The sequence below is a fragment of the Oryctolagus cuniculus genome, chromosome 17 (assembly GCF_964237555.1).
Source record: "Oryctolagus cuniculus chromosome 17, mOryCun1.1, whole genome shotgun sequence".
Classification (NCBI taxonomy): domain Eukaryota; kingdom Metazoa; phylum Chordata; class Mammalia; order Lagomorpha; family Leporidae; genus Oryctolagus; species Oryctolagus cuniculus.
Genome location: NC_091448.1, coordinates 3397441 through 3424128, shown reverse-complemented (window position 1 = coordinate 3424128; position 26688 = coordinate 3397441). Strand labels below are relative to the sequence as shown.

The following is a 26688-nucleotide window of genomic DNA, read 5'->3' as shown; positions in this document are numbered from 1 at the left end:
CTCAGCGGTTATGTAGACCTGGATGCGGCTGTCTGCACACACAGACTGAATTTCTGTCACAGGGATCTATTCTGACGTCCTGGCCCTAGCCGTTCACTCCCACCCCAGTCTGACGTTGCCGGAGAGGTGCAGGATTCAGTTAGCTGGATGCTGAGGCTGTGGTAGGCTCGATCCCAGCATCTCCGCTGTTTTCTGGCGGTAGCAGGCGGAGGTGCATGCAAGTGTTGGTTTTCCTTTTCACAGTGTTTATTTTTTTCAAGTAGCATACAGTTGAACACTTTAGCAAAGATTATTTTGTAACAGTCTTAGACTTCCTTGGCTGAGGAATTTGGAGTACATAGTCACTGAGAGTGGGGGTTATGAGCAAAAACTGTTTGATTTTATGTTTCGTGATTAAATAAAAGCAAGCAGTGGCGCAGGGAGCCTTGGGGCTGTGAGTGACCCTGCTGCTCACCACCGTCTTTTTGTCGGGCCCAGCTTTCCTGAGACAAGCCGGGGGCCTTCCCGGTGCTGGCTCGGGTGTGTTGCCGCCGGCCGGAGGGGGCCAGCTTTCCTCAGGGGAGGGCACTTGGAACTGGGAGGAAGCGGAATAGAACTCCCGCGGCGTGGCTGAGCGGGGCCCTGCGTGCACACCTGGCCCTTGCTCGCGTGATGTTTTAAGAAGCTGACTGGTGGAAGCTCCCTTATCTGTCCACTGTCTGACCTGGCGCGTGGTGTCGGTGACGTTTCTCCCACCAACGTTTGGAGGTTCAGGAGTCATTTGCAAGACTCGGTGGGTCCCTCTTGCCCCTCCGTGCAGGAACTGGAGCCGGTAGGTTGCAGGCTCAGGTTGGAGGACCACTTACCTCTGGGTCAGGGCTTGCTGTACAATCTGAGAATATTTTATAAGAGGGAAGAGCCTGCTTGCGAAGTCTGAGACTGTCCACTTATCATTTACAGTGTGTGAGACAAATAAGACTTGAGGTTGCAGCAAGCAAAGATTACTTGCCAGGCAACTGAATCCCAAAGGGACGCGTGAGGAAAGGGGGGAGGAGACGCGGACCATCGACCGTGGGAGACGTCCTGGGACCCGGGGTGGTGGAGGGAGCAGCGGGCAGGCGGGGAGGAGCCCAGCCACTTGGTTTTCCTTGACTGAAATCCTCTGACTTCTTCCGTGTGACTTTGAGACTCCCCAGGGTTCTTAACCGTGCACTCAAGTGACGCCGGCACAGCACCGGCCGGAGCCTCTCCCGGGTAGCCCCCCTCCCCCGGGAAGGCCGTATCGTTTGAGATATCTGACATCTGATTTTGTTTGAAGACGTCGTTAATTTGAGTACAGAGAGCAGAATCTCAACTGAGAACTGGCCAGTATTTTTTTCTGATGGATTTTCCAAGTTTTCTTGCTTTCAGCTCATCTATGAATATCTAAATTTTTACAGATTAACATTTAAATAGTTGTACAGACAGGGATAACATTCTGTATAAAATAATATACAAAAAGCTTTCTATAAATAGGCTTTAGTACAATAAAGATATTCCCATTTATACATTTCCAGCTGTGCACAGCTTTTCAGGACTATGTAGGTTATTTGTGAGAAATAACTAATATTGAGTAGAATTGTGCCTGCATGCATGTGCTAACCATGCTGAAACTGAGAAATAGAGTTCTTTTTTAAAAAAGTTTATTATCTGAGAGGCAGAGTTAGAGAGAGAGAGAGGAAGAAATGGAGAGAGAGGTCTTCCATCCATTGGTTCACTCCCCAAATGACTGCAACGGCCAGAGCTGCGCTGATCCAAAGCCAGGAGCTTCTTCTGGGTCTCCCATGTGGGTGCAGGGGCCCAAGCACTTGGGCCATCTTCTACTGCTTTCCCAGGCCACAGCAGAGAGCTGGATCAGAAGTAGAGCATCCAGGACTCAAACCAGCACCCGTCTGGGATGCCGGCACTGCAGGCAGAGGTTTAGCCTACTATGCCACAGCACTGGCCCCGAGAAATACATAATTCTTGCCCAGAGAACATGTTTGAAGAACTCAGAATAATTGTAGAAGTTTGTGTGTATAGATCATGCATTCAAACCGTAAGCTTGTTAAACGATAATAGAGTGTGTATTTTTTAGTTCTGCAATACTAGAAATGGATTCTTGACCTCAGGTGTTTTCAGAGAATTACGAAGGTATTTCAGGGTGGAGAACCGTTTGCTAGGACTGCGTTCTCCCCCTGAGCCCTGGGAAGACCACAGGGCTGTGCACAGAGCTGCGGCGTCGGGGCCTGCCGCCTGAGATGTGCGCCACCGTGAGACACACCGCCGTGAGACACACCGCCGCTGCGGCACAGCTGGTTGTCGCGCCCTCCTCTGCTCGCTGTGCGGCCACGGCAGAGGCCAGGGCTTTGGAGAGTTCCAGCTGTGTGCAGGGCCCTCGGTTTCTAGGATGTGATGATGGTTCAGAATGGGCAAAATGTAGCCTCCTAACTGTGTGCCTCTCGTGGGCCGGCAGATCTTAATGTTTGCTCCAGGAAAGAGAATGGACGTGTGCATCCCATACTCTCCCTCCTTACTGGCCCCTTGTTGCCCCGGGAGGCGGCCTCCCTGAGGATGCATCTATGGCCCTGGGCCCAGGGAGTCTGGAGTTCTGTCTCCCAGAGCTGCAGGTACTTGGTCTCCACTGGCCTCCCACGAGTTGTCCTGATACAACAGACTGTGAACACTTTCCTCACCAGTGAGAGTCAGCGTGTGGGGACCCAGCAGCGTGGCAGGGAGCACACAGCGGTTTCCGTGGTCCACGTCAGTCCGGACGCTCCCTCGGGCCTTCAGAATGCAGACCCTGAGCAGCACTGTGCTCTGTTTTTTAAAGATTTATTTATTTATTTATTTGAAAGATAGAGTTATAGAGAGGCAGAGAGAGGGATCCTCCATCTGCTGGCCCCAATGGCCAGAACTGCGCCAACCCGAAATCAAGAACTCCTTCTGGGTCTCCCATGCAGGTGCTTTCCCAGGCCCTAGCAGGGAGCTGGATCAGAAGTGGAGCAGCCGGGTCTCAAAGTGGCACCCACTCGGGATGCGGCTCTGCAGGTGGCGGCTCTACCCGCGTTGCCCCGGCCCCGGCCCCGGCCCCGGCCCCTACTCTTGATCTGGAGGCTCTGCTGGACTCTGAGGTAGTTTGAGGACAGCAGGCACCGAGTCGGCTCACTGCCAGCTGCCCTTTGCCACGAGCCTCCGCCAGAGGGGCTGTTGGGGGCGTGTGCTTTGTTTGATCATTGTGTGTGTCTGGTCTGGCTTGTTTACAATATGATCTCTCAGAACTGAAGTCGCTTGCCGGATTTGAGCTTGGCAAAGGTACTGTTTACTTTTTATTCCCAAGGATAATGTCTTTTTAATTACTCTTGTAATAAGCTAGGGAAACCTAAGTTAAATGGTGACTGGGAGTTCAGCTAGGACCCGAGCTGGGAATGGCGGTGAGGCGCATCGGGTCTCCTTCCGGGAAAGGCGTCCGCCGCGGAGGGGCTCGGAGATGCTCCGGGGAAGGCGTCCGCCGCCGAGTGGGTCGTGACTCCGGGAAGGGCGTGCAGCGTTGCTCGCTGGGTCGTGGTATGTTTTCTCACACTGCGCGTGTAACCTGAAATGCTGAGGGTCGCAGGAGTGTGGAGGGAGGGTGTTGTTTGCGAGGCTATGGGCTGGCACTTTAAAGGAGGCTTTTCTAGTAGGGAAGCGCGGTGGGGAAGAAGGTGATGGCCTTGTGGGCGCAAGTACCCCGGAGTCACTGAGGGCCGTCGTGAGGTGGCGCTCGGAGCGCATCCTCCCAGGTAACCAGAGCTCTGCTGGAGACGCTCTCCCAGAGGCACAGCCGTGCTGGAGCGACTGCTGCGAGATGCCGCCAGGGTGTGAGCTCCCACCTGCTAGTCCTCACGGCGCTCCGCCAAGTGGCTGCTTTTATTGTTCCCATTTTACAGATGAGCAGACAGAGGCACAGAGACACGGAATTTCACAAGACGCTAGCTCGTGGAAGTGGGTTACTTGGGTTACTTGAATAGCTTCTTGGTCAGCCTCTTCCCTGCTGGCTGCTGCACGGAGCCAGCCGCGAGGGCTCACCGGTGCTTTCTAGGACGGCTGTGTATCAGCTCACCCCTCCCTCAGCAGCACCTTATACGGCAGGTGCTGTTGCTGGGTCCATCTTAGAGACAGGGACGCTGCAGCTGGCGAAGGCGAGTACTCTCCCCGGTCAGAGCCTTGGGAGACGTGCCGGGGCCTCTGCTGCCCGAGCTCCTGGTCAGCGCCAGGGCTCACCGTCTGCCCACCCCTCAGAGACTGCCTTCTCTGTGCGGCGCCCTGGCAGAAAAGACGTGCTCCCCTGCCCTGCCAGTGACAGTGAGACACGGGCGCCGCGCGAGGTTTTTAAAGAGAGAGCAGTTAAATGTTGTGAAGGAAACACGGACACAAATAAGAAGTGAACACAAATTCGAGGTGCAGGGTCACTGTGCAGCCACAAACCGTGTGTCCCCTTTAAGGATTCCTGTCAGGCCGTCGGGTGCTCGGAGAAGTCCAGCACAAGAAACACGTGTCCCCTTATTGGCCCAGGAGCTCCAAACTGACGTGGCCACCAAGCATCATTTTCCCGTCACACTGCCTTTCAGTTCAGTGAGACGGGGCTGGGAAGCAGGTTTGGGGAGAGTGCCCAGGCGTTCAGAAGAGGGGCAGGGCCTGTGTTGTCCAGACTTCATCTGAGACGGGTCCTGAGAGTTGGTAGAGTTTGCTTGGGTGGAAGGAGACATTCTTGGAGAACATTCTGGACAGGGCCTGCACAGTGGCTGGGACTGGTAGGGCTCAGGATATGGAATAGATGAGTGCGGAGGCCTCACTGTGGTGGGAGCCTGGCTGCTTGTGTTGACGCTAACGCTTAGAGGTGGAACCGGGATTCTTTGGCTGGTTGGAAGCTGTTGATGATTGATGACGTGAACTTGACTTCTGGGCTTCTAGTCTAGAAGCTGCGGCGAGCAGAGACACGGTGTGAAAACCACGGCTGTTGTAGCCATGTGTGTGCGGTGACCCAAGCTTGGACAAGCGTAATGGCAGGACGGGAGACCTGAAAAGGTGTGAGGAAGGGCAGGAAGACAGAATAACAGAAGTGGTTGACGTGGGTTGAAGGAGAGGCTGGAAGACTTCCTGCTCCTCCCAGAAGGCGCTTCGGATCCCGGGAGGGCCAGCATCCCGTCCCCCAGCTGCGCTGCTTCCAGTTCAGACCCCTGCCGCTGCGCCTGGGAAGGCAGCAGAAGATGGCCCAAGAGCTGGGTCCCTGCCACCGTGTGAGGCGTGCACAGAGCTCCAGACTCCCGGCTTCAGCCATCTGGGGAGTAAACTAGTGGATGGAAATTTGATTTCTCTCTCTTCAGTCTTTCCTTCAAAGAAATAAATCTCTAAAATAAAAACCAAAGTCGTGTAAAAGCTAATGTTGGGGCCGGCGCTGTGGCACAGCAGGTTAAAGCCCGGACCGTGGCGCCGGCATCCCACACGGGTGCCAGTTCAAGTCCCGGCTGCTCCACTTCCCATCCAGCTCTCTGCTGTGGCCTGGGAAAGCAGGAGAAGATGGCCCAAGTCCCTGGGCCCCTGCACCCATGTGGGAGACCCGGAAGAAGCTCCTGGCTCCTGGCTTCAGATCAGCTCAGCTGCGGCCATTGCGGCCAATTGGGGAGTGAACCAGCGGGTAGAAGACCTCTCTCTCTCTCTCTCTCTCTCTCTCTCTCTCTCTCTGGCTCTGCCTCTCTCTAACTCTTTCAGATAAATAAAATGAATCTTAAGCGTGTCTGCTTCAGCTGCTGCTCCTGGAAAGATGGCGACATACAGGCAGCAGTTCCAGCGGAGTCCACCCTGTGCCGTGGTGCTCTGGGGCAGACTTGACGCAGCCGAAATCCAAACGTGTGGTCAGAGGGTTGGCTGTTAGTTATGGTGAACGCTCTGAGTGAAATCGTTTCTCAGTACAACCGCCCGTAACAGAATTCTTAACTCAGACTTGGGAGAACAGCCCTAAATATGTTGTAAACTCTATGGGTATAAGATACTGACAGAAAAGAAAACAAAAATCCTTGAGTATTCCAAAGACACATGAGACCAGATTGTAATATAAAAATAATATAAATAGTGTAGCAACTTAGTTATGTTGAAGAGACTAGAGCTTTTTAAAGGTTAAGTGAATTTAATAGCTACCTTAGTAGTAGATTCTTTTTAGAGAAAAAGAATGAAATAACAATCTTTTTTCTCCAAAGAAGGGAGCAGAGAAGTTTTAAAACAGATAAAAATATTTGTTTGTCCCCAGTCGGGATGAGTAAGAATCTTGCCACCTGTTGTCTTTGTGTGACTTGTGCGTTGGTACTCTGTAGACTGAGCATTACTTACCATCACCATTCATCTCACACACCAGCATAGTCCATTACAGATTAATTCTTTGCAGAAAACATTGATTCTAGGGGCAGACATAGTGGTGCAGCAGGCTAAGCCACTGCTTGGGACGCCTTCATCACACATCGGAGGGCTGGGTACAGTCCCGGTTCCTCTGCTTCTGGTCTGGCTTCCTGCCAATGTGCCTGGGCAGGCAGGAGATTGTGGTTCAAGTCCTTGTGTCCCTGTACCCACACGGGAGACCCGGATGGAGTTCTCGGCTTCAACCTGGCAGACGTTGGGGGAGTGAAGCAGCAGATAGAGGATCTCTCCCTCTCCCTCTCTCTCTCTCTGTTTCCACCCCCTCTGTCACTCTGTCTTTCAGGTAGATAGATAGCTACATAGAGAGAGAGATCTGTTTTTAAAAAAATTACTTACTCCTTAGATGTGAGTTACTTGTTAGTAGGGATAAAAATGCAATCCCTACAGCATCTGTGGTATCTTGTCTTTTTTTTTTTTAATTTGCAAACCAGACTTATTGCTCACAGTTCCGGAGGCCGAGAATTCAAGGTCGAGGCACACCCAGAGGTGGTGTCTGGAGCGCACTGCTTGGTCACAGCTGCAGGTGTTGAGGTCAAAATCAGCAGTTCTACTTCGGATCATGTGTTTCTTTAGAAGGCTGCTTCCACAGATGACCCTGGCGGGGGGCGGGGTGGGGGCTGGGAACTGAACACAGAATCTAGGGTAATGACCAGGGGCTCCGAGGGCCCAGCATTTGAGATGAGTCCACCCTCGCCTTGTCCTCGGGCTCCTGGCTCCACGGTTCTGTGGCTCTCCACAGGAATGATCGGCTGTTTTCCCTGGAGGCCCCTCGGCACTATTTGTCGTTGTCACCAACTGCATCATGAAGAATTCAAGTCTGGTATTTCTTTAAAAAAAAAAAGATTTATTTATTTGAAAGAGTTACAGGGACCGGCGCTGTGGCACAGAGGGTTAATGCCCTGGCCTGAAGCCGGGTTCAAGACCCAGCTGCTCCTCTTCCGATCCAGCTCCCTGCTATGGCCTGGGAAGGCAGTGGAAGATGACCCAAGTCCTTGGGCCCCTGCACCCATGTGGGAGACCTGGAAGAAGCTCCTGGCTCCTGGCTTCGGATTGGCACAGCCGTTGCGGCTATCTGGGGAATGAACCAACGGATGGAAGACCTCTCTCCCTCTCCCTCTTCTTCTCCCTCTTCCTCTCCCTCCCCCCTCCCTCTGTGTAACTCTGACTTTCAAATAAGTAAATAAATCTTAAAAAAAAAAAAGTTACAGAGAGGCAGAGAGAGAGAGAGAGGTCTTCCATCCACTGGTTCACTCCCCAATTGGCTGCAATGGCTGGAGCTGCACCGATCTGAAGCCAGGAGCTTCTCTGGGTCTCCCACGCGGGTGCAGGGACCCAAGGACTTGGGCCATCTTCTACTGCTTTCCCAGGTCATAGCAGAGAACTGGATCGGAAGTGGAGCAGCACCGGCCCCCATCTGGTATTTCTTACAGGTGTTTTTAAGTGTGGTAGGTAAATTACAAAATAATTCCTGATTTTTCAGTCACAGCTTTGATGATGATCTTTAGATACTAGCCCTTTGGATACTGCCCATAGTGTTGTGACTAATGGGGTCATTGTGGTCAGGCAAGAGCACCTGGTGAGCATATATTAGCCTAGTATTCTATTCTCCTTGAGGGAGGACTCTATGGAAATTTTAAGGATTCATTTATTTACTTGAAAGGGGGTGAGGGCCATCTTCCATCTGCTTGTTTACTCCTCAGATGCCGGCAACAGTCAGGTCTGAGCCAGGCCTAAGCCAGGAGCCACCTGGGTGGCCAGAGTCCATCTTTCTCTGCCTTCCACGCTCATTGGCAGGAAGCTGACTTGGAGGCAAAGCAGCGGGACTGTAACTGGTGCTCTGATACCAGTGGCATCATGGTGACTTAACCCACTGTGCCACAATGCTAGTCCCCTAAATGACCACGTTTGGGTTAAGGAGAGCCTATCAAAATGTTTGTTGTCTAACTTGTGCTTTTTCAACTGAGTTTTGAATTAGTGAACATTGATTTCAGAGTTCAGCTTTAGAAGCAGTCAGTTGGTGTTTATTTGTTCACTCCCACAACCTCCCACCACACGCATCTTTTTCTTCACTCCCCTGAAGCTGCGTGAGGCCGTAGGGTACACGGCCTGCTCTCTTTCATCCTGGGGATTGCGTTGCCGAGCCTGTGGCCCTGAGGTGTCTGTCCACACTTCACAATAGCAGTGGTCTGTGCATTTAACTGAAAGGTGGAGACAGGCAGTGAGAGAGCTTCCATCTGCTGGTTCCCTTCCTAATGCACAACAGCTGGAGCCGGGTCAGGCCAAAGCCAGGTCCCCCGCGTGGGTGGCAGGGACCCACTGCTGAACCACTGGGTGCGCATTAGCAGGAAGCCTGCAGTGGGACAGAGCTGGGACCTGGACGTAGGTCCTGTGCTGTGGGGTGCTGGTACCCCACGCAGTGCCTTAGCGGCTGCACTGAACAGCTACTCCTTGTGTTTTGTCCACTCCTTGCTCACCTTGGAAAACCCGATGCATGGTTTATTTTTTCTCTCATTTTTGACTCTGGCATCAAGAATGCAGCTTCGGCAGCAGTGTCTGTGAGACAGACAGATTTCATAGATTACTTCTTTTCTGCCAAAACAGTTTTTCTTTTGCATTATTTGAAGTTAATGTTACCAAAAATTAAGCCCATTTAGAGGAATTATGGTTTTAATCCAAATGATAGAAAGTGGGAAGCTATTTCTATGGAAAATAAAAATCTGTGTCACTTGGAACTAGGTTGCGTTAGTTAACGTGGCGGGGGGGGGGGTGGCAATAAGCCTCGCTGGGTGGTGGGAGCAGAGTGGGAGTGGGAGATAACTGTCTCCAGAGCCAGTTCAGCCACTTCCTGTTCTCTGCAAACCTTGGCTGGGAAGCAGTCTCCCTCCCTTGGCCCCTCTGTGCACTGTGTCTTTCTTAGGGCTCTTCAGCGTGTGGCGGGACAGAGTGTTGTGAGCCCCTGAACATGCACCTGCTCTGTGATTAGCATATGCGGAACCTCAGAGAGTTTGTGGAAAAAATGATTGAAAGATATTTATTTGATACAAAAAACTTTTTAAGTACTCTTATATATGTTTTATTTCATTATTTGGTTAGAAGAGTAATATATTTTCTTCTTTGTGTGTGTGTATAAGATGTATTCATTTATTTGAAAGGCAGGGAAAGACAGGGAGAGAGAATCCACTGGTTCTCTCCAGATGCCCACAGCTGGGTCAGGCCAAAGCCAGGGAGCTGGGAGCTCCATCCGGGTCTCCCACATGGCGGCAGGAGCCCAAGTACTTGGGCCTCATTGTCTCCTTGGCACATTAGCTGAAGTTGGGTTGGAAACATGGAGTAGCTGGGACTTGAACTGGGCCATCTGATATGGGACACGGGCTCCCAACTGTTGCTGCAATGCCTGCCTCACTTCTTGGCTTTTGTGTTGTAATTTACAGAAGAGATATGTTAAATAACTGAGATTAGTAGAGAGGTATATAGATAAGGGAAAAAATAGGTGGGGAGGGTAGAACTCTTGTTTTAGTAACATAAGCAGTTTAATTAATGTTAGGAAGCCAGCACCCTGGGGTGGCGGGTCAAGCAGCTGCCTGAGCTGCCAGCATTCCATATGGGCGCTGGTTCATATCCCAGTTGCTCTCCACTTCTGAGCCGGCTCCCTGCTAATGGCCTGGAAAAGCAGCGGAAGATGGTCCCAGTGCTTGGGCCCCTGTCACCCATGTGGGAGACCCAAATGAAGCTCCTGGCCTCTGGCTTTGACCTGGCCCAATTCTGGTCATTGAAGTCACTTGAAGAGTGACCCAGTGGATGGGAGACCTCTCTCTGTCTTTCCTTCTTTTTCTGTAACTCTTTTAAATAACAAAATAAATATTTTTAAGAAAGTTATAACTTTAGTGAACATATGTTACCTAACTTTAATGTATCCATAGTGAAAATGTCTATCCAAAAACTGCCTCTTGAATTTATCCCCTAAGTTAATCTATTTTTTTTGAAAGTTTTATTTATTTTCACTACATTTGAAAGATAGAGAACTCCCATCTGCTGTTTCCCTCCCCCAAGGGCTGGGGCCGGGCCAAGCCAGGGCTGGGACCCTGGAGCTCATTCCGGATCTCCCACGTGGTGTCAGGGACCCTGCGGCGTGAGCGTGCTGCCTCCTCCCAGAATGTGCATCAGCAGGAGGCTGGATCAGAAAGAGAGGAGCCAGGACTCCAACGAGGCACCCGGATGTGGGGCACAAGCATCCCAGGCAGCATGCTAACGGAGTTTATTACTGCATTCACTAGTCCTAGGCATGGCCCGCTGCTGCGTGGCGTTTGTGTCACACCTGGGCTTACAGATCTTGGGTAGGTTTCTAGCCTTGCCAGGGTGAATTCTTAGTTTCCTGAAGTACCTGACATCAAACCAGCCTCCTTCCTAGCTTCCCTTGTGTAAACTTCTCTGGTCTGTGGACTCCTTTGGTGACCTCACACAGTCCCGTGACTTTTAATGCCACCCAGGGACAGTTATTGTGTCACAGCTATGGAACTCTGCCTGGGGTGCCAGCATCCCACACCCCAGTGCCTGATCTGGCTTCCTGCTAAGGTGCACCCTGGGAGTCGGCAGCTGATGGCTCAAGTATTTGGGTCTCTGACAACCCACGTTGGGATACCCATATGGGGTCCCTGGCTCCTTGGTTCCGCCTAGCCCAGACCCTGCTGTTGCAGGCATTTGGGGAGTGAGCCAGTTTTCTCTCTCTCCCTCCCTCACTTGCCCCGACCCTGCATGCACACACACTCTGCTTTCAAACAAATAAAAATTATTTAAAATGCCGTATACATATACTGAAACTCATGAGTTTTTATAATCAACCTGGACCGCTCCCTAGACTCAGCATCGCGTGGCCAGTTCCTGTTCCGCATTTTAGGGGGCTGTTCAGTGGCATTTCCACTCTGTCCGTGCCCCACATCTGTGCTTGCACCGCTCTCTTTACCAAAGCACAGCCATCCTTACGGTTGTTACAGTCAAGATCTTGGTCTCACTTGATGTTCATATTTCTCTACATGTACAGTCCATCAGGAATTAAAGAAGGGATTCCTGAGTAACCCACAGGTCAAAGAAGAGCTCACAGGGAAAATTAGAAAATGACTTGAATGGAATTAGAAAAGAGAGCATATCAAAATTCATGTGATGTAGCTGAACTGGACTAGAGGAGGGAAGTGTAGCACTGTTAGAAAAGGAGAAAGATCTTGGGGCTGGCGCTGTGTAGTGGGTTAAGCGTCTGCCTGTGGCGTCAGCATCTGGTATGGGTGCCAGTTCTAGTCCCGGCTGCTCCACTTTGATCCAGCTCCCTGCTGATGGCCTGGGAGAGCAGTGGAAGATGGCCCAAGTGTTTGGGCCCCTGCAACCAAGTGGGAAACCTGGAAGAAGCGCCTGGCTCCTGGCTTTGGATCGGCACATCTCTGGCTGTTGAGGCATTTGAGGGGTGAACCAGTGGACGGAATACCAACCTCTCTTATCTCTCCCTCTTTATGTCTGTCACTCTGCCTCTCAAATAAATAAATAAATCTTTTAAAAAAGAAAAAGAAAAGGAGAAAGATCTCAAATCATTCACTTAAGCTGCTGTTTTATGAATCCAAAAATGGAAGAACTAAACTATATCAAGGAAAGAAAGGAAATGAAGGTGAAGGTGGAAATCAATGAAAGAAATATAAAAACAGGCCGGCGCCGCAGCTCACTAGGCTAATCCTCTGCCTGTGGCGCCGGCACCCTAGGTTCTAGTCCCAGTTGGGGTGCCGGTTCTGTCTTCTTCCAGGCCAGCTCTCTGCTGTGGCCTGGGAGGGCAGTGGAGGATGGCCCAAGTGCTTGGGCCCAGCACCCACATGGGAGACCAGGAGGAAGCCCCTGACTCCTGGCTTCGGATCGGTGCAGCATGCCAGCTGTAGCGGCCATTTGGGGGTGAACCAACGGAAAAGGAAGACCTTTCTATTTCTCTCTCTCTCTCTCTCTCTGTCTCTCTCTAACTCTGCCTGTCCAAAAATAAATAAATAAAAAGTTTAAAAAATATAAAAACAGCTGATCAATCAAACCAAAAGCTGGTGAATTGCTCGACTGACCAAGACAGAAGTCGCAAACCCCAAATCAAGACTGGAAGAGGTCCCGCCATGCTGTTCTGGCTGGAGGTCTTTGGTTCTTTAAAAAAAAAAAAAAAAAAAAAAGACTGAAAGAGAACCTGACTGCTGATTTTTTTTTTTTTTTGACAGGCGGAGTGGACAGTAAGAGAGACAGAGAGAAAGGTCTTCCTTTGCCGTTGGTTCACCCTCCAATGGCCGCTGCAGCCAGTGCACCGTGCTGATCTGAAGCCAGGAGCCAGGTGCTTCTCCTGGTCTCCCATGAGGTGCAGGGCCCAAGCCGCGGCGCCGGTCCTGACTGCTGATCTTAAAGAAACTAAAGTAGAGCCGGCGCCGTGGCTCAATAGGCTAATCCTCCACCTTGCGGCGCTGGCACAACGGGTTCTAGTCCCGGTTGGGGCGCCGGATTCTGTCCCGGTTGCCCCTCTTCCAGGCCAGCTCTCTGCTATGGCCAGGGAGTGCAGTGGAGGATGGCCCAGGTGCTTGGGCCCTGCACTCCATGGGAGACCAGGAAAAGCACCTGGATCCTGGCTCCTGCCATCGGATCAGCGCGGTGCGCCGGCTGCAGCGGCGGCCATTGGAGGGTGAACCAACGGCAAAGGAAGACCTTTCTCTCTCTGTCTCTCTCTCTCACTGTCCACTCTGCCTGTCAAAAAAAAAAAAAAAAAAAAAAAGAAACTAAAGTAGATACTATAAACATTATGCCAACAAATTAGATAATTTAGGTTGAATTACAGATTCTTAGATAAATTACCGAAACTGACCCTAGAAAAATAGAAAATTTTTGTGGGAATTGGATGAGTAACTTAAAGTCTTCCCACAGAGAGAAGCTCAGGGCATCTGTCTTCATTGGTGAATCCTGTCAACCATTCAAAGACCATCACAGACAGTTCTGGAAATACAGGAGGTGGGAACACATCGTATCTGATTGTATGAGGCCTGTTACCAGGGCGCCAAAGCCAAAGCCATCCCAAGTCCATAACCTGTAGTCCAGTATCCCTTCAGAATACAGAAGCAAACATGTTCAATAAAATAATAGGGAGCCAAGTCCAGCATCATAGAAAAAGGATTCTATAGCTTGACCAGGTGGGATTTATCCCGGAACTGGAAGATTGGATTAACATCTTAAAATCTTAATGTAACAAAATCTAGTGTGGTGGCACAGCGGGTTAAACTGCCGCTCTCAACATCACCCTCCCATATCAGAGCTCTGGTTTGCGTTCCAGCCGCTCTGTTTCTGATCCAGCTCTGGCTAATGTGGGGGGGGGGGGGCAGGGAATGGAGGCCCAGGTGGTCAGAGCCCTGCCATCCTCGTGGGAGACCCAGCTAGATCGCTGACTCTTGACTTTAGCCCGGACCAGACCTAGCCGTTGCAGCCACTAGAGGAGTAAACCAGCAGAAGGAAGATCCCCCCCCCCCCAAATAAAAAAATCTTTAAAAAAAGAAAGATATAAAATCTGTTCATTTAGTTTGCTATAGTAATAAAGCACACAGCCACGTGATCATCAGCTCAGTAGACGCAAAAGAAGCAAACTCAGCATAGCAGATGCACTTGTGGGAGGGAGTGTCTTCCACTGATAGGGATATAGATGGAAACATGCAGAACACATAGGCTAGTTTCATTTATAAAAAATTTATTTATTTGAAAGGCAGAGTTGCAGAGAGGCAGAGGCAAAAAGAAAGAGGTCTTCCATCCTCTGGTTCACTCCCCAACTGACCACAACGACCGGAGCTGCGCTGATCTGAAGCCAGGAGCCAGGAGCTTCTTCCGGGTCTCCCACGTGGGTGCAGGGGCCCAAGGACATGGGCCATCTTCCACTGCTTCCCCAGGCCACAGCAGAGAGCTGGATCTGAAATGGAGCAGCCATGACTGGATCCAGTGCCCATATGGGACGCCAGCACTGCAGACAGCGGCTTTACCTGATATGCCACAGCCAGCCCCAAGTAGGTTAATTTCATACTTAAGGATGAACCACTCAATACCTCCTCTTAAAATTGAGAATAAGGAAAGAAAGTAAGTTACCTTCGATTCAACATTGTACTGGAATTGAAGGCCTGTGCAATCTGCTAAGAAAAATAATTTTAGAAAAGTATCTATGGGGCCAGTGCTGTGGTACAGTAGGTTAATCCTCCGCCTATGGCACCAGCATCCCATGTGGGTGCCAGTTCTAGTCCCAGCTGCTCCTCTTCCAGTCCAGCTCTCTGCTGTGGCCTGGGAAAGCAGCAGAAGATGCCCAAGTGCTTGGGCCCCTGCACCCACATGGGAAACCCAGAAGAAGCTCCTGGCTCCTGGCTCCTGGCTTCAGATCGGCTCACTCGCTCTCTCTCTCTCTTTCTCTCTCTCTCTACCTACCTATAACTCTACCTCTCAAATAAACAAATAAAATATGTTTTTAAAATAGTATCTAGCTATCTAGAGTAGGAACAAGTAAACTATCATTATCCATAGATGACATGTCCAAGATGTAGAAAACCCTAAGAAACACACACACACACACAATACTAGAACTGCTAAACAAGTTCAGTGAGGTTGCAGGTACAAGCCCAATATTCAGATATTATCTGCGGGGTGGTACTGTGGTGCAGCAGGACACCCTCATCCGACACCAGGATGCCTGGGTTGAGTCCCAGCTACCCCGCACTTCCAATCCATCTTTCTGCTAATGGACCCGGGAGGCAGTAGATGATGGCCCAAGTACTTGGATTCCTGCCACCCACATGGGAGTTCCTGGATGGAGTTCCTGGCTCAAGGCTTCAGCCTGGCCTCACCCTAGCTGTTGGGGAGTGAACCAGTAGGTGAAAGATCTCTTGAGTATGGGGTTGGCACCACGGTGCAGGGAGTTAAAGCCCTGGCCTGCAGTGCCGGCATCCCATATGGGTGCAGGTTCAAATCCCGGCTGTTCCACTTCTGATCCAGCTCCCTGCTAATGCACATGAGGGAGTACAAGCTGGCCCACATGCTTGGGCCCCTGCACCCACGTGGGACACCTGGAAGAGGCTCCTGGCTCCTGGCACCTGGCTTCGGATCAGCTCTGCTCCGCTGTTGAGGCAGCCATCTGGGGAGTGAACCAGTGAATGGAAGACCTCTCTCTGTCTCTTCCTCCCTCTGTCTGTAACACTGCCTCTCAAATAAATAAAGTTTTTTTCAAAAAATAAAAAATAAAAGATTGTATGGGAGTATGTATCTTTTTTCTGTCACTTTGTCTTTCAAGTAATTATTTCCAAAAAATCATGTACCTTTCCATTTATTTGCGGAAAATGATTTGAAAATGAAATTAAGAAAACTGGCTCATTCACTGTAGCAGCAAAAGGAACTAAATATTTGTTTCTGAATTTAACAGAAGTGAAGCATGTTTGCACTGAAAACTGCAACCCAGAGCTGGGGTAGAAAAGACGCAGGCCATGCCGTGGGGAGGCGTAGCCGCTTCCCCCAGACGACCTGTAGTCAGTGGGCTGTCAGAATCCCTTACGGCTTTCCCCCAGAAATTGGTAAGCTGATTCTAAAGTTTGTATAGGTATTCAAAAGACTTAAAATAACCAAAACAATTTGACAAATAAGAAAGTTAAAAGAGGGGCCGGCGCTGTGGCGAAGTAGGTTAATCCTCCGCCTGCGGTGCCAGCATCCCATGTGGGCACCAGTTCTAGTCCCAGCTGCTCCTCTTTCCATCCAGCTCTCTGCAGTGGCCTGGGAAAGCAATGGAAGATGGCTCAAGTCCCTGGGCCCCTGCACGCATGTGGGAGACCAGAGGAGGCTCCTGGCTTCTGGCTTTGGATCGGTGCAGCTCCAGCTGTTGGGGCCATTTAGGGAGTGAACCAAAGGATGGAAGACCTCTCTCTCTGTCTCTCCTTCTCACTGTGATTCTCTCAAATAAATAAAATCTTAAAAAAAAAAAAAAAAAAGTTAAAAGAAGGACTTGAAATTCCCATTTAAGAACATGTTATAAAACTGAAATAATGAAGACATTGTAGTACTGCTTAAGGAGACAAACAGGTCAGAATTGAGTGTTCCAGACCAAACCTTTATGTTGGTGGTGAATCGGTTTTTGAAAAAGTTGCCAGGGCCGGTACTGTAGCGCAGCGGGTTAATGCCCTGTCCGGAAGCACCGGCATCACATATGGGTGCTGGTTCAAGACCCAGCTGCTCCTCTTCCGATCCAGCTCTCTGCGGTGGCCTGGGAAAGCAGTGGAAGATGACCCAAGTGCTTGGGAACCTGCACCCACGTGGGAGACCCCGAGGAAGCTCCTGACTCCTGGCTTCAGATCAGCACAGCTCCGGCTATTGCAGCCATCTGGGGAGTGAACCAGCAGATGGAAGACCTATCTCTCTCTCTCTCTCTCTCTCTCTCTCTCTCTGTGTGTGTGTGTGTGTGTGTGTGTGTGTGTAACTCTGACTTTCAAATAAAATCTTTAAAAAAAAAAAAAGAAAAAGTTGCCAAGGCAGACTGGCGGGGAAAGTATAATCTTTCCAATAAATGGTGCTAGGACAATTGGACTTCTGCATGCAAGTGTGTTCCCAAGAATGAATCTTATCTAAAATTCATAACGATTTAAAATTCACAGTTCTGTAGAGTTCCCAGAAAAGAGATGGGTTGTGATTTACTGAAATCAGACCATCGTGGGCCTTAGAGAAAACCAGGACTGTGCTTTCCAGCGTAGGAAATGGGGAAAGGAGAGACAACTTGTAAAACAGATTAGTAGGCCGGCGCCGCGGCTCACTAGGCTAATCCTCCGCCTAGCGGCGCCGGCACACCGGGTTCTAGTCCCGGTCGGGGCGCCGGATTCTGTCCCCGTTGCCCCTCTTCCAGGCCAGCTCTCTGCTGTGGCCAGGGAGTGCAGTGGAGGATGGCCCAGGTGCTTGGGCCCTGCACCCCATGGGAGACCAGGAGAAGCACCTGGCTCCTGCCATCGGATCAGCGCAGTGCACCGGCCGTGGCGGCCATTGGAGGGTGAACCAACGGCAAAGGAAGACCTTTCTCTCTGTCTCTCTCTCTCACTGTCCACTCTGCCTGTCAAAAAATAAAAAAAAAAATAAAAAAAAAAAACAAAAACAGATTAGTAGACGTGTTTATAAAATTCATGTTGCCAGAGAAAGGCAAATTCTAGAAACCAGCTTAAAAAAAAAAAAAAAAAAAAAAACAAACAAACAAAAAAAAAACCAGAACACTTGACTTGGCGAAACTGAAACGATGCTAAGGAGGCCCAGAAAATCCGTCTCCTGATCTGTTGCTGATGGCGTGAAAGTGGGCACAGAGATGGGAACGAGGCTTGTCAGAAGACCTAGTTACTTTGGAATCCTGGTGAGATGCGTTTTGGCATCTGTGTCCGTAAGCCGCACATGCTAAGGCACAGCACTCAGCACATGTTGGTGTGTATGGGCTGTGGCGCCACCGCAGCAGCAGGGGAGTGAGCGCGCCCGGGCTTAATTCTGAAGCGCGCTTTATTGAGGGAGGGCGAGGCAGTGCAGTAGAAGGGGAAAGAGGTAGCATTTTTAAAGTGGGACACCGCAGAGATGGTGGTGGAGAGAAGGGGGTTCTTCCCTGGTACTTTTCCTGGAAAGACCATTACATTTAACAACTTCTAAAATATTTGTCATTCTAGTAGGAAGACAGTCACCTCTTAAATACTGTTCAATCATTTGTCACCACAGTTAGGATGCTGGTTGGGATCCCTGCATCCCAAATCGGAGCGCCTGAGTTCTAATCCCGGCTGCACTCCGGGTTCCTGGCTCCAGCATCCTGCTCATGAGCGCCTTGGGACGCAGCAGGGCGGCCAGATAGCTGGGTCTCTGCCACCCCCTGGGGATTGGCGGTCAGGAGACTTCTCCGTCTCGCCATCTTTCAAGTAAACGTTTAAAAAATATGTTTTATTTGTTTGAAAGACATAGTGACATGAGAGTTCTTCCACCTGCTGATTCATTTCACAAGTGCCTTCAACAGCCAGGGCTGTGCCAGGCCAAAGCCTGGAGCCCAGATTGCATCGGGGTCTCCCACACTGGGGCAGGGACCCAGGTGCTTGCGCCATCACCTGCGTCCTCCCAGGTGTGCACCAGTAGGAGGCTGGATCAGAAGCAGAGGTGGGCGCTCTCATGGAATGCAGGCGTCCCACACAGCATCTCAGCACTGTGCAGCAACGCCGCCCTCGAAATGTTTTAAAAATTAATTCAGAATTAATATTACTTAAGCTTTTCCCTCTTTTGAGTAAAGTTGGTACATTTGAAAAAATACAGGAAAGCATTGGGGTTATGAAACTTACAGACTTTATAGGCAAGTTTCAGCAACAAAAATGGGAACCAACACATGATTTCTTCTTTTATTTTTTAAAAAAGATTTATTTATTTGAAAGGCAGAGTGACAGAGAAAAGGAGGGAGGGTGGGAGGCAGGGAGAGAAACCGTGAAACCTTCCATCCGCTGGTTTACTCCCCAGTGGCTGCAGCGGCCAGGCTGAGCCAAGAAGCCAAGAGTCAAGAACTCCACCTGGATCTCCCACGTGCGTTGGCGGGGCCCAGGCGCTTGGGCCATCTTCCATTGCTCTCCCAGGCTGGAACAAAAGCTGAGCAGTCGGGACACAACAGCAATGTTCTGATAGCGGGATTGCGGGCAGCATCCTAACCCTGCATCACAGCCCCACCCCCCACCCCACTGCCATCTTTTAATCTTGACAAGACGACATTTCGGTGAAAACCACCACCATCTACTTGTATCGTTCCTTTAAAGAGCATTCTCACACAAAGTGGAAGATAAAATGAGTAAATTTAACTGAAAAAATGTACTTTTATCATCCTTACATTAAAAAAAAAAAAGATTTATTTGAAAGGCAGAGCTACAGAGAAGCAGAGAGAGAGAGAGAGAGAGAGAGAGAGAGAGAGGTCTTCCATCCACTGGTTCACTCCCCAGTTGGCCTCATCGGCCGGAGCTGCACTGATCAGAAGCCAGGAGCTTCTTCCAGGTCTCCCACGTGGGTGCAGGGGCCCAAGCATGTGGGCCATCTTCTACTGCTTTCCCAGGCCATAGCAGAGAGCTGGATTGGAAGTGGAGCAGCTGGGGCGTGAACCGGTGCCCACAGGGGATGCCCGCACTGCAGGCGGCGCCCTTACCTGCTACACCACAGAGCTGGCCCCATCATCTTTACTTTCCTCATGACATCACTGGTAGCCAGGCTGTGAGGACCGCTGCTGTAAGTGTAGTCCTGGAAGCTCTCAGAGTCGGGGTAGGTGTCTTGGATTCGCCACCCCTTCTCTGAGTTTTGCTCAGCTCCCACAGGCTTCCTGTAAGGACAAAATGAGAGACTGGATAAGCTGTTCACTTCTCAGACACGCGCTGTCTTCCTTATACTCAGCAAATGTGCAGCCTGCTCCTCACTGTCACACGCTTGCTCGGTAATTAACTGTATTACCGTGTTGCTCGTCACTGTGATTTCAGAGGAGTGACTCCAGTCTAGAGAGTGCCGTTGCTTTCTGTCGTAGATAGAACAGTGTGATTGCTTCGGTGTGATTTGTAAGGTGGGGGAAGCAGGTCATTTTATCCTGAAAACAGCCATAAATGCTGCTATATTAAATTGTTGCTTGAACAAAAGGTGTGGGACGGCAGTTGCTTTTGTATTCTTTGTAAAGAGAAGCAGGATTTGTTCTTTGATGACCAGATTGTCCCTCTGATTTCTGAATTTCCCTGAGAAGCCTCAGCCAGAGTTCCAGCACTGCTTACAAACCTCTCTGTGACGTGGGGCTGCAGCCTTGTCATCGCTGCAGGCAGTCACTCAGGTAAAGCTTGTACCTGGCGAGATCGGATACCTATGAAATATAGTTACTTAGTCACTTTGTAAAGTTCCCCCTCCCTCCATTTTAAAGATATGTTAAAAAGAAAAAAGAATAGAATGCTTACAGGTTTCTGCTTGACATACAAATTGTGTGAATGATTGTAGGACAGGTATCCCGGGTAGGATCTAATGGTACTTAGATTTTTCTACCCTTTGTAATGATTCTGTGTACATTTTCTTTCTAGTACTAGGTTACAGACTCCTTGAGAACAAGATTCATGTTGAATTTATCTTTTATGAAACTTGGTTTATTGATTTATACATGGAGAACACTCAGCCCATAGTGCTTGGTTGATTGAAAACTAATCTTCATGTACATTAGATTTCTATGCTGATTTCTGCTGACATCAGTTCTCCAAAGTTTGGTGAGAATGGGATGATGAAGAAAATACAGTGAACACGGGCGGTGCCGCGGCTCAATAGGCTAATCCTCCGCTTACGGCGCCGGCACCCCAGGTTCTAGTCCCGGTCGGGGCGCCAGATTCTGTCCTGGTTGCCCTTCTTCCAGTCTAGCTCTCTGCTGTGGCCCAGGAAGGCAGTGGAGGATGGCCCAAGTGCTTGGGCCCTGTACCCCATGGGAGACCAGGATAAACACCTGGCTCCTGGCTTCGGATCAGCGCAGTGCGCTGGCTGCAGCAGCCATTGGAGGGTGAACCAACGGCAAAGGCAGACCTTTCTCTCTGTCTCTCTCTCTCTCACTGTCCACTCTGCCTGTCAAAAAAAAAAAAAATACAGTGAACAATAATATCCCATTTTCAGTTCCATTAATAGTTTTCCCAGACTTCCAGAGCCTAATTTTATTTATTTATTTATTTATTTATTTGTTTATGTGTGTGTGTGTTTGAAAGACAGAGGTAGAGAGAAAGAGAGAGATATCTTCTGTTTGCTGGTTCACTCCAGCTGGGCCAGGCTGAAACCAGGAGCTAGGAGCTTCTTCAGGGTCTCCACATGGGTGCAGGGGCCCAAGCACTTGGGTCATCTGCTGCTGTTTTCCCAGTAGCATTAGCAGGGAGCTGGACTAGAAGTGGAGCAGCCAGGACTGAAACTGGTGCCAACACTGCAGGCCGAGGCTTAACCTTCTACGCCACAGTGCTGGCCCCTAATTTTATTTCTGAACAGATTTTTTTTTTTTTTTTTGAAAGCATAGTTTCAGAGAGATTGATCTTTCATCCACCAATTCACCAATTCACTCCCCAAATAGCCAAAAGATCTGGGCCTGGCATGGCCAAAGCCAGGGGCCCAAGCACTTGGGCCATCTTCTGCTGCTTTCTAGCAAGGAGATGGATTGGAAGCAGAGCAGCCACGACTGGGCCCAGGGCTCCAGTATGCGAGCGGGAGGTGGCGTACCCCACTGTGCCACGATGCCGGCCCCTAGTGTCTAATTTTAAAATCAGGGGTAATGAAAAGCAGTTCCTTGTCTCAGAGACAGTAGATATTTATTATGATACAGTACAAAGCAGAAAGCCCAACTTGTTAGGTTAAAGGAAGCCAACATTTATTGGCCCCGACTTTGTGTTAGGACGGTGTCTTTGAAGGAGTCGCAGGTTCCTTTGAGAACCCAGAAAGCCTGAGCATAATAAGAAGACATCTTGGTTATATAAAATTTACCTGCAAATAACTTCTCCTTTTCAAATGTTTATACCTTTTATATTGTGTAAATTGCCTTAGAACTTAAACAAGAGGGATAGCTATACAATTTTTTATGAAGCTAGCACAATTATGAAACCAAAAACATGAAAGTGACAGGAAGAAAGCCAGCTTTAGGTTTTTGTCAGATAATGTGAGCGTCTTGGATGATTTGTCAGAAAGTGTGACTCATTGGTACTGATATTTATGAAGTTTATTTCTAAAGAGAGCTGGAGACGAGTGCAGCAGCATATTAAAGCGATAGAGTCTAGACCCAGTGAGTTCATGCTGTTAACGTCCAACACTGTAGTAGACGGAGAAAGAGGATTCCTGAGATTACCCCAGTTGCTATCTGGAAAGTCATCCAGTCAAATTTAGTATTTTTGGACTCCTGCTTCTGGCCAAGCCAGACTGCTGACCAACGCTGTCACCAAGAACTAAAAATTTTAGGAAGATGATTAAAAAAAAAAAAAAGGCAACATTTGAAGACGTTGGATGCCAGCAGGGCTTTAAGGATTTTGAGGGGCCCAGTTCCTGGAGAGAAGGGAGGCTGAAGAGATGGGATCAGCGCTGGTGCACGGGAGCCAGCCGGGGCGTTGCAGCCCAGGCGCTGTGCCGAGGGCTGAGCAGAGAGAGTGGGGCTCTCAGCGGAGTTGGAGAGTTCAGGGGTAACAAAGGGGCAATGACCCCGGTGGGAACGCCCCTCCCCAAGAGGAAGAAACACGACTTTTTGCCCTAGACACATGGTGAACCTAAAGATGATTCTGAAATCCAGCCCTCACAGAAATAGACTTCGTTTTGAATCAGCTGATGCAAATTAAAGCTGGGGGAGGCGTTTGGCACTGCTGCCTGGGAATTCTGCCCCCAGATTGGACTGCTGGCTCCTCCTCCAATTCCAGCTTCCCTCTACTGCACCCTCTGAGGCAGCCAGGGAGGGCCCCACCCCTTGGGCCCCTGCCACCCACGTGAGAGACCCAGATTGAGTTCCTGGCTCCTGGCTTTGGCCTGGCCCAGCCCCGGCAGTTACAGGCATTTTGGCAAGTGAACCAGCAGAGGGGGGAGTCAGGCACTGTGAGCGTCTCTCTCGTGAGCAGCTGGCTTCGCCGGAGGGCTCGTCAGGCACAGGCACAGGCACAGGCGACTCCTCCCTGTCTCTGTGCGTCCACAGGTGACGCAGGGGAGCTCTGTGACACTCTCACTCTCTGTAACTCTGCCTTTCAAATACATGAGTCAGTCTTTAAAAACAAGTCAGTGAAGGCACAGCGGCGAGGTCCAGCCTGCTGTTCAAGACGCCCGTGTCTGGTACCTGAGTGCCTGCTAGCATGACCCGCAGAAGCAGTGGTAGTGGCTCAAGTGGTTCGGACCCCGCCATGCACGTGGGACACCTGGGCTGAGGCCCCCTCTGTGCTTCAGCCCAGTCCTGCATGTTGTACTGTGGAGGACGGGTCACTCTACGACTGTGTGTCTGTCTCTCTGTCTCTCTCTCTCTCCACACCTCTCAAATTAAAAAAATAAAAAAATAACCACCTTTGCTGGCTAACAAATCTGTGTTCAGATGACTGCTGTGGTTTCTAATTCTTGACTACTACGATTGCTAAGACTCCTCCTAACAACAATATTTATCTACTTAAATATTACCCTCTAGGTCCAGGCCAACTGAATAAGACAGATGTGTGGGTTTTCCATTTGCTGTATGACGGGTCACCACAACCTTGGAGATTCAAAAAGCAGATAATGTTAGTCCACAGTCTGCAGGCCGGAGGCTGGCGTGGGGTGACTGGGTGTCTGTCTGTGACGCTGAACAGCCGGGGTCAAGGTGTGAGCAGGCTCTGTGGAAGAATCAGCTTCCCAGCTTGTTTGCAGACCCCAGCTCTTGGCCGGCTGCCGGTGGAGCGGCTCTCAGCGCCTTGACGCAGCTGCGCTCCGTGCTTCCTGCTCGTCGTCTCCAAACCAGCAGCTGTGTGCCCACGCTTTCTTAGGCTTCAGCTTTCGAGACCATCTCTCTCCGACCTCTAAGCTGAGATTTAAGGTCACCAAGCCTACCTGGATGGTGTATCTGACTTGGGATTTGAGTTACATATTTTAAAATACCTTCAAAACAGTACCTGAATTTGTTTGATTGAATATGCGGGAGAGGGTATGTTGACTGTGGACTTGGACTCTTGGAGGGGTCTTAGAATTGTGCCTGCTGGGGCCTGGCGCTGTGATGTCGCGGGTAAAGCTGCTGCCTGGGACTCTGCTGCCCCACGTGGGGTGTTCCTGCTGCTCCAGTTCCAATCCGTCTCCCTGATAATGGCCTGGGAAGCAATGGAAGATGGCCCATGTATTGGGACCTGTGCACCCACATGGGAAACGCAGATAAAACTCCTGGCTCCTGACTTCAGCTTGGCCCTGAGCTGGCCATTGTGGCCATCTGGGGAGTAAACCAGCAAATGGAAGATTCTCTCTCTCTCTCTGTAACTCTGACTTTCAAAATAAATGAATAAATCTTAAAGGGGGGGGGGGGGGCAGCACTGTAGCGCAATGGGTGAACACCCTGGCCTGAAGTACTGGTATCCCACATGGGTGCTGTTCGAGACCCGGCTGCTCTACTTCTGATCCAGCTCCCTGCTGTGGCCTGGGAAAGCAGAAGATGGCTCAAGTCCTCAGGCCCCTGCACCCACGTGGGAGACCCAGATGGAGCTCCTGGCTCCTGCCTCTAGCCTGGTCCAGCCCTGGCTGTTGGGTGCATGTGGGGAGCGAACCAGCAGATGGAAGATCTTTCTCTGTTTCTCTTCCTCTCTGTCACTCTTTCAAGTAAATAAATAGATAAATCTTTTAAAAATTAATTTGTAGGTTTAAAACAATTATAATTTTTAAAAACATTTTTTCTTTTAGAACAAATAATGACTCATTTCATCCAGAAGGGTGAGGACAATCGGGAGAAAACTTTTGAGGTGATGAAAGGAAACTGGTGGTGGCAGAATTCTGAGACTTCAATGCTTGAAGCTTCTTCCAGGTCTCCCACGTGGGTGCAGGGGCCCAAGGACTTGGGCCATCCTCCACTGCTTTCCCAGGCCATAGCAGAGAGCTGGATTGGAAGAGGAGCAGCCGGACTCCACTGGTGCCCATATAGGATGCCGGTGCTGCAGGGGGAAGATTAGCCCATGACACCATAGCGCCAGCCCTGAATATTAAATTTTATAAAAATAATTATTTCAGGGGCCGGTGCCATGGCTCACTTGGTTAATCCTCCACCTGCGGTGCTGGCATCCCATATGGGTGCCGGATTCTAATCTAGGCTGCTCCTCTTCCAGTCCAGCTCTCTGCTGTGGCCTGAAACACATTTCGCACGTTTTACATCTCCAGAATTGCTGTTTGCCTTACATCCAGTGGGATGCGTATAGCAGGGCGTGATCGGCAGCATTTCTTTCTTAGTGATGCACAGAAGCACTGTGCGTCGTCTGTCTGAGGCGTCTTAGGTTGGGTAGAATGCAGTGCTTTGTAGCAGGTCCACCTGGAAGGGCCGCTGTGTAGCTGTGCCGCGCCGTCGTCCTGCAGGAATGGAGGTCCTTCTGCGGCTGCGTAGGCAGTTGGTGCCGCCTTCTCCTTTGAGAAGCCCTACCCAAGTGCTTCTGGTCATGCTCCGTGGAGTCCAAGCTTATGTATCATTCGGTCACCTAACACACAAGCTCAGATGTGTGTGTATACGCATCGCTTTGTTTCAGAAGAGTCACCCTGTATTGGGGACGTCTGCAGAAGCGGGCCGGTGCCCCGGCCCAGAGTCGCCATTAGCCCCAGAACGCATCCTCATCTTCCTGCGGGAAGAAGCTTCACTGAGTGCATCTGGAGCCCTCTCCCAGCCTCCCTGTGTGGGGCCGTGGGTGAGGGAAGACCCTGCAGACCTCCCAGATCCCTGTGTGGGGCCGTGGGTGTGAGGGAGACCCTGCAGACCTCCCAGCCTCCCTGTGTGGGGCCGTGGGTGTGAGGGAGACCCTGCAGACCTCCCAGCCTCCCTGTGTGGGGCCGTGGGTGTGAGGGAGACCCTGCAGACCTCCCAGCCTCCCTGTGTGGGGCCGTGGGTGTGAGGGAGACCCTGCAGACCTCCCAGCCTCCCTGTGTGGGGCCGTGGGTGTGAGGGAAGACCCTGCAGACCTCCCAGCCTCCCTGTGTGGGGCCGTGGGTGTGAGGGAGACCCTGCAGACCTCCCAGCCTCCCTGTGTGGGGCCGTGGGTGTGAGGGAGACCCTGCAGACCTCCCAGCCTCCCTGTGTGGGGCCGTGGGTGTGAGGGAGACCCTGCAGACCTCCCAGCCTCCCTGTGTGGGGCCGTGGGTGAGGGAAGACCCTGCAGACCTCCCAGCCTCCCTGTGTGGGGCCGTGGGTGAGGGAAGACCTTGCAGACCTCCCAGCCTCCCTGTGTGGGGCCGTGGGCGTGAGGAAGAACCTGCAGACCTTCCAGCCGTGGACTGGAGAGGCGGGAGGGCGGCCGGCGGGAGGGCGCTTAAGCCACCAGCTGAGATGTACTCGTTCCATCCGAGTGTCTGGACTCGAGCCCCAGCTCTGCCCCGCTTCTGTCTTGCTGCTGACGCACACCCTTCGAGGAGCAGATGACGGCTCAGGTCGTTGGGTTCCTGCCACTCATGTGAGAGACCTGGAATGAGTGTTAGATGCCCAGCTCCAGCCCAGCCCTGGCCCTTACAGGCATTCGGGGAGGGAGCCAGCAG

The 26688-nt window shown here is 50.8% G+C and overlaps 1 protein-coding gene across 6 annotated transcripts in view; it reads left to right on the top strand.

Annotated features, from left to right (window-relative positions):
• The window catches only part of TNRC6C (trinucleotide repeat containing adaptor 6C), a 116209-nt gene that overhangs the window by 1800 nt on the left and 87721 nt on the right, over positions 1 to 26688 (top strand). Inside the window, exon 1 of one of the 6 annotated variants that reach the window (XM_070060237.1) lies at positions 7 to 26688. The exons of 2 other annotated variants lie outside the window; for them this stretch is intronic. In XM_070060237.1, the coding sequence (XP_069916338.1) occupies positions 26621 to 26688 (68 nt within the window). In that variant the 5' untranslated portion in view covers positions 7 to 26620. Of the gene's footprint in view, positions 1 to 6 lie in introns of those variants that run through there. 3 more of the 6 variants (XM_070060238.1, XM_070060232.1, XM_070060233.1) reach the window with 3 other exon arrangements.